The following is an 18857-nucleotide window of genomic DNA, read 5'->3' on the forward strand; positions in this document are numbered from 1 at the left end:
TCAGTCGTGTCCACTCTTTGCGACCCCATAGACTGCAGCGTGCCATGTTTCCCTGTCCTTCACCATATGCAAGAGTTTGCTTAAACTCATGTCCATTGAGTCAGGGATGCCATGCAGCCATCTTGTCCTCTGTAGTCTCCTTCTCCTCCTGCCTTCAATCTTTCCCAGCATCAAGGTCTTTTCAACGAGTTGGCTCTTCACATAGGTGGCCAAAGTACTGGAGCTTCAGCTTCAGCATCAGTCCTTCCAATGAATATTCAGCATTAATTTCCTTTAGGATTGACAGGTTTGATTTCCTCGCAGTCCAAGGGACTCTCAGAAGTCTTTTCCAATACCACAGTTTGAAAGCATCACTTCTTCAGCACTCAGCCTTCTTTACGGTCCAACTCTCACATCCACACATGACTACTGGAAAAACCATAGCTTTGACTATATGGACCTTTTGTCGGCAAAATGATGTCTCTGCTTTTTAATACACTGTCTAGGTTCATCATAGCTTTTCTTCCATGGAGTAAGTGTCTTTTTTGTTTTTTTAATTGTATTTTATTTTAAAACTTTACAATATTGTATTAGTTTTGCCAAATATCGAAATGAATCCACCACAGGTATACCTGTGTTCCCCATCCTGAACCCTCCTCCCTCCTCCCTCCCCATACCCTCCCTCTGGGCCAGTCACTGTCTGCAGTGATTTTGGAGCCCAAGAAAATAAAGTCTCTCACTGTTTCCATTGCTTCCCCATCTATTTGCCATGAAGTGATGAAACCAGATGCCACAATCCTTATTTTCTCATCCTAGAACCCTGCACATATCTGATCATAATAGAGTATCTTTTAAATTATTTTGTGACATGTTTTCCACACTGATGCTATACATGACTTGTTAAAATATACTCACAGAGACCTTATATAATATGCATCAATGGCAAATAGGATACTTTTAGGACAATATTTTCCATGAAGGTATTGCAAAGGTAAGAGAAGATGACCTGTTTTCTAAGTGTACTCTGTAACCAAAAGTTTTATTGGTCCTAATTATTTTTCAGTTGATTTTCTAGAGTTTTCAACCACACAATACTAACATAAGGATAATGATAAGATACATGGCTCATTGTAATATTTGAAATTTACTTCTATTTTACCCTATTTTATAGAGCATCTAAAGTAATGGTGAGATGTCTTCACCATTCTTCTGATGTTGATGCAAATAAATATTCCTAGTGTTCCACTGTTAAATCTTTGGTTGCTGCTAAACTTCATATAGATGCTCTTTATCATGCTACTGAAATATAATATTTCTTGTATTTAAAACTTTTTAAAAAAATTTGAAAAGCAGGCTGGATGTTGTATAATATCTTTTTAGAATTACATAAAGATGATCATATACTTTATCTCCTTCATCTAGTATTATAATAAATTATATTATTAGATTTTTAAATATCAAACTATCTCTGCATTTCTAGAGTAAATCCTACATACTAATGCTAAATTATTTTCTTGAAACATTCTGGAATAGATTTGCTAAATTTTTTTATTTATAATTGTGAGATTAATTTATAGTTTTGTCTTTTGGGCTACTTTCTCTGACTTTGGTATCAAGATAAAATAGATAAAATGGCCTAGTTTTTTATAGGTAGTGCTTCCACCAAAAATTAGGAAAGGTAATTTAAAAATTTGGAGAAAACCGGAAGGCAAGGAAGTAATGAAAACGTAAGGGAATAAAATTGCAAAGAGGGCAGACCTGTTAAAGGTGAGCTGAGGATCTCAAGTTGTCCCTGGAGGCATTTGACAAACCTAGGAGTAGTAACAGACTGAAAATCTGGGTTAGGTCCAGGCAGAAAGCAACTGCCCTGGAGGAAAAAAAAAAAAAAAGAATCACTGAATTTTTGTTGCTTCCATGGGGCTGAAGTGCCAAAATTAGAGATCTCAGGGCCAGTTTTCTCAAGACATTTTCTGAATTCTAAAGCTATACAGCCGAGGAAAATAAGTCTAAGCCAAAACCTTTCAAAAGCAAAGTAAGCTTTCCTGCAGTTTCACAATGTTTCAGAAAAAACAACTCACTAGTGGGAGTGTTCATAAGAATCACAGGTGGCAATTTGAAAGCTCTTGAGGGATTAATGAATTGATATCGACAGTCTCCAATCACAGTTTTTACTGTTAGCAATTGCTGATCTGAGTAAGACACCTACTCAAGATATTAGCCAAATTTTAAGACTATAAAAAGCAGGAAGCTGAAGAGCTAAGTTTATATGAAAAGTGGAAATTTCCACAGTCCTCTTGGTACTGAAGAGACAATAATGTGCCAGGCTCTCATTAAAAGCTCTGAAGAACCACATCCTAGCAACAAATGTAAACCAAAGGTACAATACAACTGCAACCCAAGCTCAATCCAGACCAGTTCATAATTGGATTAAGGTGATGAGGTTCAAACCACAAACCACCCACTCATTTTAACTACTTAGTATGGGAAAGGACGAAACAATTCTGGTGGCAGAAGATATTATCTGGAACACCTATTAAAACATATTTTAAAAACAATGTCTACCATATACCAAAAAGTGATAGGACGAGATAGGACCATATGACTGAGAACAGCAATATCAACAATAAAACTCAGAAACAAATCTAACCAATATGTAGGTGAATTATATGTATGCATTAATAAACATGTTTAAAACAACTGCAGAGGAGCAGGATCAAGATAGTGGATTAAGAGGACATGGAGCTCATATCCCCCCATGAACATACCAAAAAGACATCTACAAGTCTAAAAATTCTCACTGAAAACAAACTGGAAACTGACAGAAGACATCTAGCATGAAAAAGGTTGGAAGAAAAATACACAAGTAATCAGGAAGGATGTGTTCCTGGGAGGTGACTCAGAGTAAAAGGGGGAATACACAGGTGGACACCTGACCAGGGGAGTGAGCAGTGAGAGCCATAAATTAGATGCCCAAGTCTGGGGTCCTATGCAGGAGAGATAAGCTTTCTTGGCTGGTTTGAGGGCCACTGGCACTACTAGGAGGGCAGTGGGAAGTCTGCACTCCACTCATGAGGAGCACATTCATACCCCAAGACAGGGTGGAAAGAGGTATACTCCAGAGGCTGCCAGGTTTCCCACAACCACCTCAGTGTGTGACCCAGCCCAAGCTGAGCCAGTGCACCATGGCTATTCACATCTCAGCAGGGTATTAAATCTGGGGTGGTCATGACCAGGGAGAAAACTCGATCTTGGGAGGCAGAAGCAATCTGGTCTTTTGGGGGAGCCTGAGGGGTGGGGGGATGGGGTCATTGTTGATGCTTACTCAAGCAGAACATCACAAGCAACCCAGATCTCTCATGGTAGCACTCAAGCATAGCTCACCTCCTGACACACACTGAGAATCAACATAGGCAACAACACTATAATGTGGTTCCCGACAAGAGAGGGGGAGCTGGGACAGAGGGCAGTGATCAGCTGTGAGAGACAACGAGGACTTGGACCTGTGGCTGAGTCAGAGCAGAGTAAGGGAAACAAATGTGGGATCCCATACAGGCAGCACATAAGAGGGGCTTAAGCCTCTGCCTCTAATCAACACAAGCCAAGAGCCCCCAAGGACCCAACTTACTTCAGCAGTTCCCACCACTCAGGTAAGGCTCCCAGTGTGGAAAAAATGGGCAACACATAGTTAAAGGGACAGAGCTGGCCCAGGCCAGGTGCTCAGGACTTCTGTTCCAGGAATTTGGAATCAGACCCCACCCCCATAGAGTGTTGATGCCCACTGAGCAGAGGGCAAGTCCCATTTCACACCCGGAACAGACCCTGGCTCCTCCCTCTGGAGCCCCACTCTCTACCAAGCTGATGCTATCAGCACAACCTGAGGAAAGCTATCACTGTGACTTGTTTCCCATCAAATGCAGCTCTCACACCAAAGGCACAGGGCACGCATCGGGTTGTTGCCACATAGAACACCCCTTCAAGATCACAACAGGTAACTGTTTCACCTAAACTCATAGAAACAGATAAGTTAAGCAAAATGTAATGGCAGAAGAACCATTATCAATTGAAAGAACAAGAAAACACACCTGAAAAAATAATAAAACATAAATAATTCATCTGATAAAGAATTCAAACCACTGGTTATAAAAAACGTTAATTGAATTAGGGGAAAGACTATATCTACAAAGTGATAATTTTAATAAAAAAACTAGAAACTATTTAAAAAGACCCAATAATAAATGAGGAATTCAATAGTTGAAATTAAAAACACACTAGGAAAAATGAAAAGCAAACTAATTGATACAGAGGAACATGTAAGTGATCTGGTAAAATAGAGGAGATTGCCCAATCTGAATAGTTAAAAAAAAAAAAAAAAAGAGCAAATTGTAAAAATTCAAAACAGTCTGAGAGTTCTCTGGTATATACTACTAAAGAAAAGTCAGCAAAACCACAAGGGAAGATACAAAGGGAAGAAAAAATGAACAGAGAACTATAAGAACAATCAGAAAACAAGCGACAAGATGGCAGTAACTATATACCTGCCAATAATTGCTTTAAATATCAGTGGACAAATGCTCCAATTAAAAGATATAGGGTGACAGATTAAATGAAAAGACCCTTCTACATGCTGCTTAAGAGATTCACTTCAAAGTAAAATACACATATAGGAAGAATGTGAGGAAATGAAAATGGTATTTCATGCAAAGAGAAACAATAAGAAACCCAAGGTAACAATACTTGCTTCAGATGAAATAGACTTTAAAACAAAGGCTATAACAAAACACCAAGAAGGGTATTATTCCATGATAAGGGGATCGATACAAGACAAGGATATTATATGCATTAATATGCACACCCCAAGGGTACCTAAATATTTACAGACACGAAGGGAGAAATTGACAATAATACCATAACAAAAGAGGACTTCACATCTCACTTAGGCTTCCCTTGTGGCTCAGTGGCAAAGAATCTGCCTGCAAATGCAGGAGACATGAGTTTGATCCCTGGGTCTGGAAGATCCTCTGGAGAAGGAAATGGCAACCCATGCTAGTATTCTTGCCTGGGAAATCTCATGGACAGAGGAGCCTGGCAGACTATAGCCCATAGGGCTGCAACAACACCACCTCACTTACATCAGTGAACACACCATCTAGACAGAAAATTTATCATGTAACAGTGGTCTTAACTAACACACTTGAACAGTTAAAAGCTATTGACAGGACATTTCATCCAAAAGTACCACAATATACTTTCCTTTCAAGTATAGACGAAACATTCCCCAGGTCAGATCACATGCTAGGCCACAAAATAAGTCAGAACAAATTTAAGGAGATAGATATTATATCAGGCATCTTCCCCCATTATAACTGTATAAAGTTAGAAATCAATTACAGGAAGAAAAATGGGAAAAGCACAAATGTGAAGACTAAACTACATCCTACTAAAAAACCAACTAATTGAATAAGAAATCAAAGAGGAAATCAGAAAACCAGTTCTGATAAAGGAAAATGGAAACACAAAACTCCAAAAATCTATGGCATGCAGAAGGCAGTATTTAAGAGGGAAGTGTACAGCAGTGCAGGCCTTTCTTAAGAAATAAATAAAACCTCAAACAAAGTACCTAACCCACCACTGTTTTAAAAATTAGAAAAAGATGAACAAAGTCCAGTCATCAGAAGGAAGGAAATAATAAAGATTAGAGAGAAAATGAATAAAACAGAGATCAATAAACAATAGGGAATCAATAAACCAGAGGGAAAGAGGGAGGGGCAAGACAGGAGAAAGGGGTTAAGAGACACAAACTACTGTGTATCAAACAGATAAGCAACAAGGATATACATACAGCACATGGAATTATAGCCATTATCTTACAGTCTGTAAAAACACTGAAACACTATGCTGTAAACTTGAAACCAATATAATGTAACTTTTCTTCTGGCTATGCTGTGAGAAATGTGGGATCTTTAGTTCCCCAGTGAGGGGTCAAACTCGTGCCCCCTGTATTGGGAGCAAGGAATCTTAATCTCTGGACCACCAAGGAAGTTCCTAATATAATACTGCAAATAAATTATACTTTAATTTTTAAAAGACTGTGATACATATGCTTAAGAAAATAGAGAAAAGATAGACAAATAGAAAAATCTTGGAGAATTTTACCAGAGAATTTGAGGATATTAAAAAAAAATTAAATCAACATTATAGAATTAAAAGATACATATAGAAAATTCTAACTCCTAATTTTCTATTTTACTTCCACCAAGGCATCCATCATGTGTTGTACTAATTACCTTGAAGTTAGTAGGGATATATAAGCAGACATAATATTAGGAATCATTTCCAGAATAAACAAAATGCAAATGTCAATGAAAAAAAGAAGTCTTAGAATAAGATGGAAGAAGTCTGTAAATATTGTTAAGCGATAATTATAATGTGAGATTTTATACCCATTGCTTCCTGGCTAGTTACAGCAGAAACATCTTTCACCAACCTAGATTTTAAGAAATCCTTTTTCTATATGACGGAGAAAATACAAGCAATTGTCACTTACAGGAAGGTGCGTGAATACAGCAAAGGTGCTACGTAGAAAGGCAATGAGGTCCACTAGATAGTCACTAGCTTTGCTGCCCAAATCTCCTGTCATCCAGTCATAGTCAGCCAGCTGTAGAAACTGGTCAATCTTCTGGTTTAAGTTGGTATAAATCTCTTCTTCAGCTGCATGTCTGGCATCCTATGATATATGAAATTTTAATAATCATTCAGAATTGCATTACAAACAAAGCAGAAATTTCTGCTTGGAAACATCTCAAACTAAGTAACATAATTGAGAATATCAAGTAATATTACAGTCTCCATTAATTTTTCTTTTTTCCAAAAGCTCAGTAGAATCTTTTCTATTTTATGTCTGCAAAACAAGCTATTATTTAGATTTACCAAATAAGAAACTGCCTTCACTACTCTCAGCGATCTGCATCCTTTTTACTTTCTTATCCATCAAACTATACTCAACTATCTATCAAACAAACTATCAAAACCATACTCATTCTCAGGATCCTGTTCTCTTCTGGGATTCCAAGAACCTCTCTCCTGACAATACCAACCTCTCTTAAAATTGCTAGTCTCTTCACTTTCCTTATTGTAGGTTTCCTGAAGTTCCAAATTTAATGCTCTTTGTTTCCACTAGTTACCATCCCAGCTTTCTAGATTCTTTATAATGAAGTTTCTCCAAAAATGGGCACATATTTACAAAAATTAACAATTTCAGGCTAATTAACAACAGTCCTGAAAAGTACTTAATTTCAGGCTAATTAACAATAGTCCTGCAAAGTACTTAAACAATAACAAAAAATGTTCCTAAATCAAGCAAGTTTGAGAAACCCTATTTAAAAGAGTTGTGATGTACAGTGGCATATAAAAGGTGCTAAGAAGTGTCATGGGACTAAGGCTCCAAGAAAAACATATTTAGGGCAAAGCAGTCTAAACTGAAACGCTAACAATCCATCAACATGGATTGGTCCAGGGTAATTCGCCAGGCTACCATATCTAATATTCATTTTTCAGGCTGATCTTACTTGACCATCCTCTGTTAAACATTCTCTGCTATAACCCTGTTCCTTTTTGGCTTTCAGGACATAGTTTTTCTTTTACTTTTCTGGCCTCTAATCCTCTCACTTTTGCTGAGTGATTTCATCACCTCCTATGCCTTTCACTCACCATCTCTGTCCAAGCCCATTCTTGTTAAAGACACATATAACTGATTGTTTCCTGCATTATGGTTCACAGAAACTTTAAATATTATTCCAAGTCCAGGACTAGAATAATTATAATCCGACTGCAAGGAGATCCAACCTGTTCATCTTAAAGGAGATAAGTCCTGAGTGTTCATTGGTAGGACTGATGTTGAAGCTGAAACTCCAGTACTTTGGCCACATGATGCGAAGAGCTAACTCATTGGAAAAGACCCTGATGCTGAGAAAGATAGAGGGCAGGAGGAGAAGGGGACGACAGAGGATGAGATGGTTGGATGGTATCACCGACTCGATGGACATGGGTTTGGCTGACTCCGGGAGTTGGTGATGAACAGGGAGGCCTGGCGTGCTGAGGTTCATGGGGTCGCAAAGAGTCGGACACGACTGAGTGACTAAACTGAACCACTCTTCATCTGTTCATTTCAGTTCAAGGCAGAGATCTAAGCAACATATTAGATTCCACTGATTCCTCCATAGTCATTCACTATGTCCTATAAATTCTAACCTCCAAATTTTATGCTAACTCATAACCTCTTCTCCATTTTCACCTTTTTAATACCTGCATAATTTTGCAAGGTATTTACATACTCTAATATAGGCACTGACTATGTTTACTTATATGAACAGTTTCAAGAACATTTCTCTGATTACTTGCTTATTTACTTGCTTGTATGATAATCTAATGTTGTCCTTGAATTCCCATTTTACTAAATTTTCTTTTAATAAGCATTATTTTCTAGAAAATCTGGCTTGAAGAAAACTTGAGCAGAAAGCACAGAGCATTCGCAGATGCTGCATCCCTGTCTCCCTCCTGTTCCCCCAATTAAAAAACCCATGAGTGAGTGCGGAACATTTGTTACGACAGATGAACCAATAACAATATTTTATTATTAAATAAAGTCTATAGTTTGCACCAGATTTTATTATTCATGTTGTACAGTTCCATGGGTACTTACAAATGGGTAATGCCATGTATTCACCATTACAGTCAGAATCATATGGAAGAGTTCTCTTGCCCTAAAAATCCACTCTGCTCTAACTATCCCTACCTTGCTTATCCCCCAAATCTTGGAAATAATTGATCATTTTACTTTCTCCAAAATTTTAACTTTATTGAGTGTTTTATACTGAGAATCATGTATGTAGCTTTTCAAATTGCCTTAATTCACTTAACAATGTGCAGTTAATTTTCCTTCAGGTCTTCTGTGGCTTGATAGTTCACTCCTTTTCATCACTGAATAATATTTCATTGTCAGGATGCATCACAGTTTTTCTACTCATTCACCTACTGAAGGACATCTTGGTAGTCTTCAAATGCAGGCAATTATTAGCAATGCTGCTGTGGCGATTCATGTGTAAGTTTTTGTGTGGATTAAGACTTCAATTCACCCCTCACCAAGGAACATGATTGATCAATTGCATAGGAAGACTATTTCTGTTTAGCCTTGTAAGAAACTGACAAACTGTCTTCCAAATAACATTACCATTTTGCATTACCAGAGGATGAGATGGCTGGATGGCATCACCAACTCAAAGGACATGAGTCTGAGCAAGCTCTGGGAGTTGGTGATGGACAGGGAAGCCTGGCGTGCTGCAGTCCATGGGGTTGCAAAGAGTCAGACACAGCTGAGCAACTGAACTGAACTTTGCATTACCACCAGCAATGAATGAGAAAGCTGCTATTGCTCCAGCAATTGTTGTTACTATTTTGGGTTTTAGTCATTTTAAGAACTATACAATGGTGTCTAACTGTTGTTTTAATTTATAATACCCTTTCCATGCTTTGGTGTGATATCTGTTCAGATCTTTTGCCCATTTTTAGAGTGAACCCATATTAAACCCAGTTTTAAATTTTGTTATTATTGAGTTTTACCAGTTTTTTTATATTTTAGATATAAGTCCTTTATTAGATAAGCCTTTTACAAATATTTTATGATTGTCTTTTCATTTTCTTAATAGTATCTTTTCTACAGCAGAAGTTTTTCATTTTAATGAAGTCCAACTTAGTATTCTCTTTGATGGATCATGTTTTGGTTGTTGCACCTTAAAAGTTTCAGTGAGAATGAAAAGTTGGCTTAAAGCTCAACATTCAGAAAACGAAGATCATGGCATCTGGACCCATCACTTCATGGCAAATAGATGGGGAAACAGTGGAAACAGTCTCAGAATTTATTTTTTTGGGGGCTCCAAAATCACTGCAGATGGTGATTGCAGCCATGAAATTAAAAGATGCTTACTCCTTGGAAGGAAAGTTATGACCAACCTAGATAGCATATTCAAAAGCAGAGACATTACTTTGCCAACAAAGGTCCGTCTAGTCAAGGCTATGGTTTTTCCAGTGGTCATGTATGGATGTGAGAGTTGGACTGTGAAGAAAGCAGAGCACCGAAGAATTGATGCTTTTGAACCACTGTGTTGGAGAAGACTCTTGAGAGTCCCTTGGACTGCAAGGAGATCCAACCAGTCCATCCTAAAAGAGATCAGTCCTGGGTGTTCATTGGAAGGACTGATGCTGAGGCTGAAACTCCAATACTTTGGCCACTTCATGCAATTGGAAAAGACCCTGATGCTGGGAGGGATTGGGGGCAGGAGGAGAAGGGGACGACAGAGGATGAGATGGCTGGATGGCATCACCAACTCACCGATGGACGTGAGTCTGAGTGAACTCCGGGAGTTGGTGATGGACAGGGAGGCCTGGCGTGCTGCAATTCATGGGGTCACAAAGAGTTGGACATGACTGAGTGACTGAACTGAACTGAACCTTAAAAGTTTCATAGTCAAGGTCAGCAACATTTCCCTTTATATTATCTTCTAGGAGTTTTATTGTGTTGTGTTTTACCTGTAAGTCTGTGATCCCTTTTGTGTTAATCTTTAAGTCAATTAGCTCAAATTTTCTTGAGTTTAATTCAAACTGAAATTTTTTTTTCAAGAGAAAGGTGATACAGATGTATACTTAGAGCTGATTCACATTGCCGTACAGCAGAAAACAATACATTTTATAAAGAAATCATCCTGCAATTAAATTTTTTAAAAATTTCAGGAGAAAAATCCTCAAAATTTTAACTCAATTTCGAAGTGTAACATCTGTGTTTAGATTTCTTTCTTTTTCTTTTGCATGTGGATGACAAGTTGTTTCAAACCATTTATGGAAAAGCTTTTCATTTTTCCATTAAACTGAGTTTATTCCATGTCAACAATCAATTGATTATATTTGTGTGAGTCTATTTCTGGGCTACCTATTCTGTTCCTTTGATTGAATTATTTATTTATTTTTTACCATTATCACATTGTCTTGTCACTGTAGCTTTAGAGTAAATCTTGAAGTCAAGGAGTGTCAGTTCTCGAACACTGTTCTTCTCTGTCAATACTGTGTTGGCTGTACTGGGTGTTTTGCATTTCCATATAAAATTCAGAAACAATTTGCCAATATCCACAAAATGATATTTGCTGGAATTTTGACTGGGACTGAATCTTTATATTAAGTTGAAAACAACTGATATATTCATAAAATACTAAATCTACTTATCCATGAATACTTATAAATCAAATATCTCCATTTATTTAGATCTTACTTTTTTGACTACTTTGTATCAGAGTTTTAAAGATTTCCTCACATAGATACTGGTTTTTTTGTTAGATTTATGCATATTTCTATCCTACTTCAATGATAATCTAAATAGTATTGCATTTTCAATTACAAATGCGTTATTCATTACTGATACAAAGACCAAATGACTTTTGTATATCACTTTTATAATCTGAATCTTTCATTACTTCCAGTAGTCTTTTTGTTACTGTTAATCCTTTTATAGTTTCTACGTTGTCAATCATGTCATTTGTAACTGAGATCAGCTTTATTTCTATCTTCCCAATCTTTAAGGGGCTTCCCTTGTGGCTCAGTAGTAAACAACCTGCCTGCCAGTGCAAGAGATGCAGGTTTGACCCCTGGTTTGGGAAGATCCCCTGAGGAGGAAATGGCAACCCATTCCAGTATTCTTGCCTGGGAAATCCATGGACAGAGGAGCCTGGTGGGTGACAGTCCATGGGGTCACAGAGTTGGACAGACTCAGTGACTAAACAGAAACATCCCAATTTGTAAATCTTTGATATCAAGGTTTACTGAGCATTGAAGAAGAGTGGCATGAAAGAACAACCCTGCCTTCTTTTTCCATGATTTTAACAGGAAAGTTTCTAGTTTCTCATCAGCAGGTATGAAGTTATTTATAGGACTCATGCAGATGTACTCTGTCAAGTTGAGGAAATTTCCCCCCCTGCCCCTATTAAAGTTAGCTGAGATGTTTTGTCATGAATAGCTGTTGGATTCTGTCAACACATTTTCTACATTTATTGATATGATTCTATTAATCTAATTGTTCTGTATGCAGCCCATTGATGTGATGAATACATTACTTGATTTCTGATGCTGAATAAGCCTTGAAGAACTAGAATAAATCCCACTTGGCTGTCATGTATAATTCTGATACATTATTGGACTCAATTTAATAATATTTTGTTGAGGATTTTACATCAATGTTCATGAGAACTACTGTTCTGTAGTTTTCCTCTCATACAATGTCTGGTTGGTATTAGGATAATACTGAACTCATACAATGAGTTAGGGCTCCCCAGGCGCCTCAGTGGGAAAGAATCCACCTACCAATGCAGGAGCTGCAGGAGATGTGGGTCTGATCCCTGGGTCGGAAAGATCTCCTGGAGAAGGAAACAGCAACCTACTCCAGTATTCTTACCAGAATAATCCCATGGACAGAGGAGCTTGGCAGGCTACAGTCATAAAAAGTGGGACATGACTGAGCAACTGAGCATACATGCATGCCTACAATGAGTTAGGTAGTACTTCTTCTGCTTATGCTTCCTAGAAAATATTATAGAGAAGGGGTGAAATTTCACCCTTAAATATTAGATAGAGTTTTTTTGGCTTAATTTGGATATAATTGAGAGGCTACAAGATATTTAAAATGCACTACATAATGATTAAATATACGGACACACTGCAAAAAGATTCCCCACATCAAGTTAATTAACACACATCATCACCTCACATATTTACTTTTTTTGTGTAAGAACATTTTAGTTCTACTCTCATAGCATGTGTACATGCTAAGTCACTTCAGTCATGTCTGACTCTTTGTGACCCTATGGACCATAGCCCGCCAGGCTCCTCTGTCCATGGGATTCTCCAGGCAAAGAATACTGAGGTGGGTTGCCATGCCCTCCTCTAGGGAATATTCCCCACCCAAGGATCTAACTCTTGACTCATGACTCTTGCATTGGCAGGCGAGTTCTTCACCATTAGCACCATCTGGCGGAGAAGGCAATGGCACCCCACTCCAGTACTCTTGCCTGGCAAATCCCATGGATGGAGGAACCTGGTAGGCTGCAGTCCATGCAGTTGCGAAGAGTCGGACACGACTGAGCGACTTCACTTTCACTTTTCACTTTCATGCACTGGAGGAGGAAATGGCAACCCACTCCAGTGTTCTTGCCTAGAGAACCCCAAGGACTGCGGGGCCTGGTGGGCTGCCGTCTATGGGGTTGCACAGAGTTGGACACGACTGAAACGACTTAGCAGCAGCAGCAGCAGCACCATCTGGGAAGCCCCTATTCTCTTAGTAATCACCATTAGTACAATACAGTGCAATCAACTACAGTCACATTGTTATACACTAGGTGCTCAAACTATTCATCTTACAATTGAAAGTTTATATTCTTTTATCAGCCTCTACTTCTGTCACCCAACAGTCCTGGCAATAATTTTTCTATTCTCTATTTCTATGAGTTCAACTTCTTTTCAGATTCTACATATAAATGACACCATGAAGTTTTTGTCCTTCCTTATCTGATTTATTTCACTTAGCATAATACCTTCCAGGTTCATCCATGTTTTTGCAGTACTTCCTTCCTTCTATTTTATAGCTGAATAATATTCCATTGTATGTATGGTGTGTGTGTGCACGTGTGTGTGTGTGTGTAATTTAGCCATTCATCCATTAGACACTTAGGTTGTTTCCAATCTTCACTATTTTAATTAATGTAATAATGAACTTGAGAGTATACATAACTCTTCAAGATAATGATTTTGATTCCTTTGAAAAGATACCAAGAAGTAGACTTGCTGGATCATACAGTAACTCTGTTTTTAATTTTTTGAGAAACTTCCATATTGTTTTCCACAGTGGCTGCATCAGCTTACATTCCCACCAACAGTATACAAGGGTTCCCTTTTCTCCAAATCCTTTGCAGCATTTGTCATCTATGCTTTTTTCTTTAATAAAAAGAAAGTTGATTTACAGTGTTATATTAGTTTCTTATGTAAAGTGATTCAGCCAAGTATGTGTGTGTGTGTGTGTGTGTTTACACAAACTCACACATATATATATTCCTTTCCACATGTTTTATTACAAGATACTGAATACAGTTTCCTGTGCTATGCAGTAAGACCTTGTTATTTATTTATTTTATATATTGCAGTTTGTATCTACTAGTCTCAAACTCCTAATTTATAGCTCTCCCATCCCCTTTCCCCTTTGGTATCATAAATTTATTTTCAATGTCTGTGGCTCTAGTTCCTGTTTTGTAAATAACTTCATACAGAAGTCCCACTTGTTTATTTTGTATTTTATTGCCTTTCCTTCTGTTGTAAATTCCAAAAAATCACTTCCTAGATCAATGTCAAAGAAGTTACACATTAAGTTTTCTTCTAGGAGTGTTATGGATTCAGTCTTACATTCAAATTTATAATCCATTTTGTGTCAATCTGTGCCTATGATATAAGATAGAGATCCAGTTTCATTCTTTCTGCATATGGCTATCCAGTTTTACCAAAACCACTTATTGAAGACACTATCCTTTCCTCATTGTATTTCTTGGCCCTTTTGTCATAAATCACTTGACCATATATGTATGGGAGATCCCATATATGTAATGGAGATATATACAAGTGATATATGTATTGGCGATCCCATCTGTTTCATTGATAAATATGTTTGCTTTTATACCAATACCATATTGTTTAGATTACAATAGCTTTATAATATAATTTGAAATCATGAAGTGTGATTCTTCCAGCTTTGTTCTTCCTCATGATTGTTTTGAATTTCCAGAGTTTGTTGAACTTTCATACAGATTTTAATATTGATTTTTAAGTTTCTATAAAAATATCATACTATTAAAAATAATCATTTTGATAAGGATTGCATTGAATCTGCAGGTCACTTTGGATAGTCTGGATATTGGTAACATATTAATTCTATTTTGAAAAGCTATTAATTATTGATTCAATTTCTTCAATAGATATAAGGGTACTTAGAGTATCATTTTTTGAGTTTTGGTAAATTGTGTCTTTGAAATAATTTGTTCAATTTATGTAGACTATCAATTTGTGGGTACAGAGTTGTTCATAATATGCCCTTGTTAATCTTTTAATCCACTGAATCACTAGTGATGGCCCCTTTTTTATTTATGATATTAATAACTTGTGTCTTCTCTCTTTTATTCTTGGTCAGCCTAACTCAAAGTTTATCAATTTTATTGATGCTTCTAAAAATCTGTATTTGATTTCATTGGTTTTCTCCTTCGCCTTTCTGTTTTCCTTTTTTTTATTATTTATTATTTAACTTACAATATTGTATTGGTTTTGCCCTACATTAAAATGAATCAGCCACAGGCACACATGCATTCCCCATCCTGAACCCTCCTTCCCCCTGCCTTTCTGTTTTCAATGATTTCTATTCTAACTTTCTTTTCTTCTGGCTATTTCAGATTTAATTAGTTCTTCCTTCCCTAGTTTCCTAAAGCAGAATCTTAGATTATTGACTTTGAAATTTCTTATTTTCTGATTTATGTGATTAATGCTGTAAATTTCTCTATCAGCAGTGCTTTCACTGATGCCACAAATTTTAATAAGTTACACTTTATTTTAGGCTTCCTTGGTGGCTCAGATGGTAAAGAGTCCGCCTGCAATGTAGGAGACCTGGGTTTCGATTGCTGGGTTGGGAAGATCCCCTGGAGAAGGGAATGGCTATTCACTCCAGTTTAGCTGCCTGGAGAATTGCTTGGACAGAGGAACGGGCTACAGTTCATGGGGGTCATATAATATAATTTGAAGTCTTTCTTAATCTCTCTTGAAAAAAAATTTTTGGACTCGTGTTTTTCTAAAGTGTGTAGGTTCATCTTCAAATATTTGAGGATTTTCTATCTATCTTTCTATTATTTATTTCTAGAGTTTAATACCATTTGGCCTGAGAGCAAGTTTCATATGATTTTTATTCTTTAAAATTTTTAAGATGTGTTTTAATACCCAGAACATAATTTGTGTTGGTGAACGTTCTTATGACTTTTGAGAAGAATATGTATTATGTTGTTATTAGATGAAATATTCTATAAATGTCAATTTGATCCAGCTGATCGATAGCACCATTCAGTTAAACTCCAGCCTTACTAATTTTCTGCTAATAATCTGTCAATTGCTGATAGAGGGGTTTACTAAGAGACTTTACCAGGAAGAGATGTGGTCTTACATAAGCTGGTGTTGTTGCTCAGTTGCTAAGTCATGTCTGACCCCTGGCAGCCGCATGGACTGCAGTGCGCCAGGTTCCTCTGTCCCTCACTATGTCTCAGTGTTTGGTCAAATTCAAGTCCACTGAGTCGGTCATTGCAATCTAACCATCTCATCCTCTGTCACCCCTTCTCCTTTACCCTTCATTCTTTCTTAGCATCAGAGTCTTTTCCAATGAGTTGGCTTTTCACATCAGGCAGCCAAAGTTCTGGAGCTTCAGCTTCAGCATGAGTCCATCCAACAAATATTCAGAGTTAATTTCTTTTAGGATTGACAGGTTTGATCTCCTGGAATACAAGGGACTCTCAAAAGTATTCTTCGGCACCATAATTGGAAAGGATCAATTCTTTGGCACTAAGCCTTCTTTATGATCCAACTCTCACATCTGTACTTGACTGCTGAAAAAACTATAGTTTTGACTGTGTGGATCTTTGTTGGCAAAGTGATTTCTCTGCTTTTTAATATGCTGGCTAGATTTGTCATAACTTTTCTTCTAAGGAGCAAGGGTCTTTTAATTTCATGGCTGCAGTTACCATCTGCAGTGATTCTGGAGCCCAAGAGAATAAAATCTGTCTTATATATTAATAAATACCTTTTTAAATACTCATGCCTTTTTTCTCAGTTGATCTATTACAGTAGTGAATAATTTTATATAATTTTCTAGTACTAATCATCATTGCATTCATAACCTATTTATCCCTATTTTCTATGCACTTCCAGATCTTGTTTGATATTTTATTATTTATGATTTTCACATAATATTTGTCTTTAATTGTTCAGGGCTTTTTGTGGTTTCTCTAGTTTTTGAATCATTGCTAAGTTGACTTCACAAAAATTAACTTAGATATTTTCCTTTTTTCTCTATAGTCTAGAGTATTTTAAATTATACAGAAGTTATCTGTTTCATGAAAGCATAAATGAATTCCCTTATAAAATCATGCGACTCCATCCTCTTTTCAAGAAATACTTAACAATATTTATATTTCTTTCATAGTTATGCCAATCTTCTGTATTTTCTTGTATCATTTATTAATCACACATTTTCTAACAGATCTTCAATTTTATTAGCATAGAGTTATACAACATATTCTGGAGATATATTTCATTTCTTCTGATTATGAATTTCAAGTAATTGTGATTTATTTATTCCTTCCTTTTTCCTTTTTTTTCTCCTTTCCTTTCTGCTCTTTATCCTTTTTTCAATACTTCCTTCCTGTCTCCTTCTTTCCTTCCTTCCTTTTTTTTTTTTAACATTTATTTGTTTATTTGGCTGACTCAGGTCTTTGTGGTGCATGGAGTTAGCTTAGTTGCTCCGAGGCATAGGGACTCTAGTTCCCCAAACGGGGATTGAATTCGCATTCCCTGCACCGCAAGGAGGACTCCTAACAATTGGACCACCAGGGAAGTGTCCTTTTCCTTCCAATTAAGCAAAATAAACAATTATTTTTTAAATTGTGACATACCCTTGCTTAAAGTCTCTCAAAGATTTTATTAGGATGAAATCCAAATTATCTATCATTATAAAGCACAGTGCTTCACATATTGACATTTACCTACTTCTATAAGTCATTGCTACCCTTATTTGACATGGAACATGTACAATTTTATTTCATTATTTCATTTTTGTACATGAAGTTGCCTCACCTAAGAATGTCCCTTATCCCTTCCTCATCCTTTCTCTGGATACATTCTGCAGGTCCAAAGATACTCCTGTTGGACACCTCCTACTAAGCCTTTTCTGGTAAGTCCTCCTTGAAAGTTTCATACCTGGGATAAGTACCATTCACCTCTTCTAGATCTGTTAAAGTTGATTTTCCTTAGAGCTCAAACCTCATAGCTTTTCTTTGGTTGTTGCTATTCAGTTGCTAAGTCTGACTTAGCAAGAGTCTGACTCTTTGCAACCCTGTGGACTGCAGGCTTCCCTGTTCTTCAGCTTTTCTCTATCTATATTCAATTCCCAGCAGAAAGCCAGCTCCATGGTATTAAATACCATCTTTATATATATATATATATATAAGTTTTAAAGTTTTATGTACAACTATGAAGGAAATGGCAACCCACTCCAGTACTCTTGCTTGGAAAATCCCATGGACGGAGGAGCCTGGTGGGCTGCAATCCATGGGGTTGCGAAGAGTCAGATATGACTGAGCGACTTCACTTTCACTTTTAACTTTCACGCATTGGAGAAGGAAACGGCAACCCACTCCAGTGTTCTTGCCTGGAGAATCCCAGGGACGGGGGAGCCTGGTGGGCTGCCGTCTATGGGGTCGCACAGAGTCGGACACGACTGAAGTGACTTAGCAGCATGACTTTATCCTGTCAAATTAATATCTCTATGATAAATGACTACTAAATACTTCAAACATAATATATTAAAAATGGAAATCTTGATTCTACTGCCACTCCCCAAACCTGTTATTTTCTCACTGTTCCCTATCTTAGGTAATAGCATCACTACTCATCTAGTTTGCTTAGCTTAAATATCTTAGAATAATTTTTGACTCCATGCTTTCTCTTATAACCTCATACCCAATCTAGCTGTAAAACTTGCCATCTCTACC

General features: G+C 37.1%; 1 protein-coding gene across 4 annotated transcripts in view; it reads right to left on the bottom strand.

Annotated features, from left to right (window-relative positions):
• EXOC6B (exocyst complex component 6B) overlaps window positions 1-18857 on the bottom strand; it is a 730532-nt gene that overhangs the window by 248801 nt on the left and 462874 nt on the right. For all 4 annotated transcript variants that reach the window (XM_086327590.1, XM_086327589.1, XM_086327591.1 and 1 more), the window contains one exon: window positions 6524-6703. In XM_086327590.1, the coding sequence (XP_086183716.1) occupies window positions 6524-6703 (180 nt within the window). The remainder of the gene's footprint in view (window positions 1-6523; window positions 6704-18857) is intronic.

The sequence above is a fragment of the Bos grunniens genome, chromosome 11 (genome assembly GCF_055505025.1).
Source record: "Bos grunniens cultivar Pamir isolate PY7600 chromosome 11, Bosgru_T2T1.0, whole genome shotgun sequence".
Classification (NCBI taxonomy): Eukaryota; Metazoa; Chordata; class Mammalia; order Artiodactyla; family Bovidae; genus Bos; species Bos grunniens.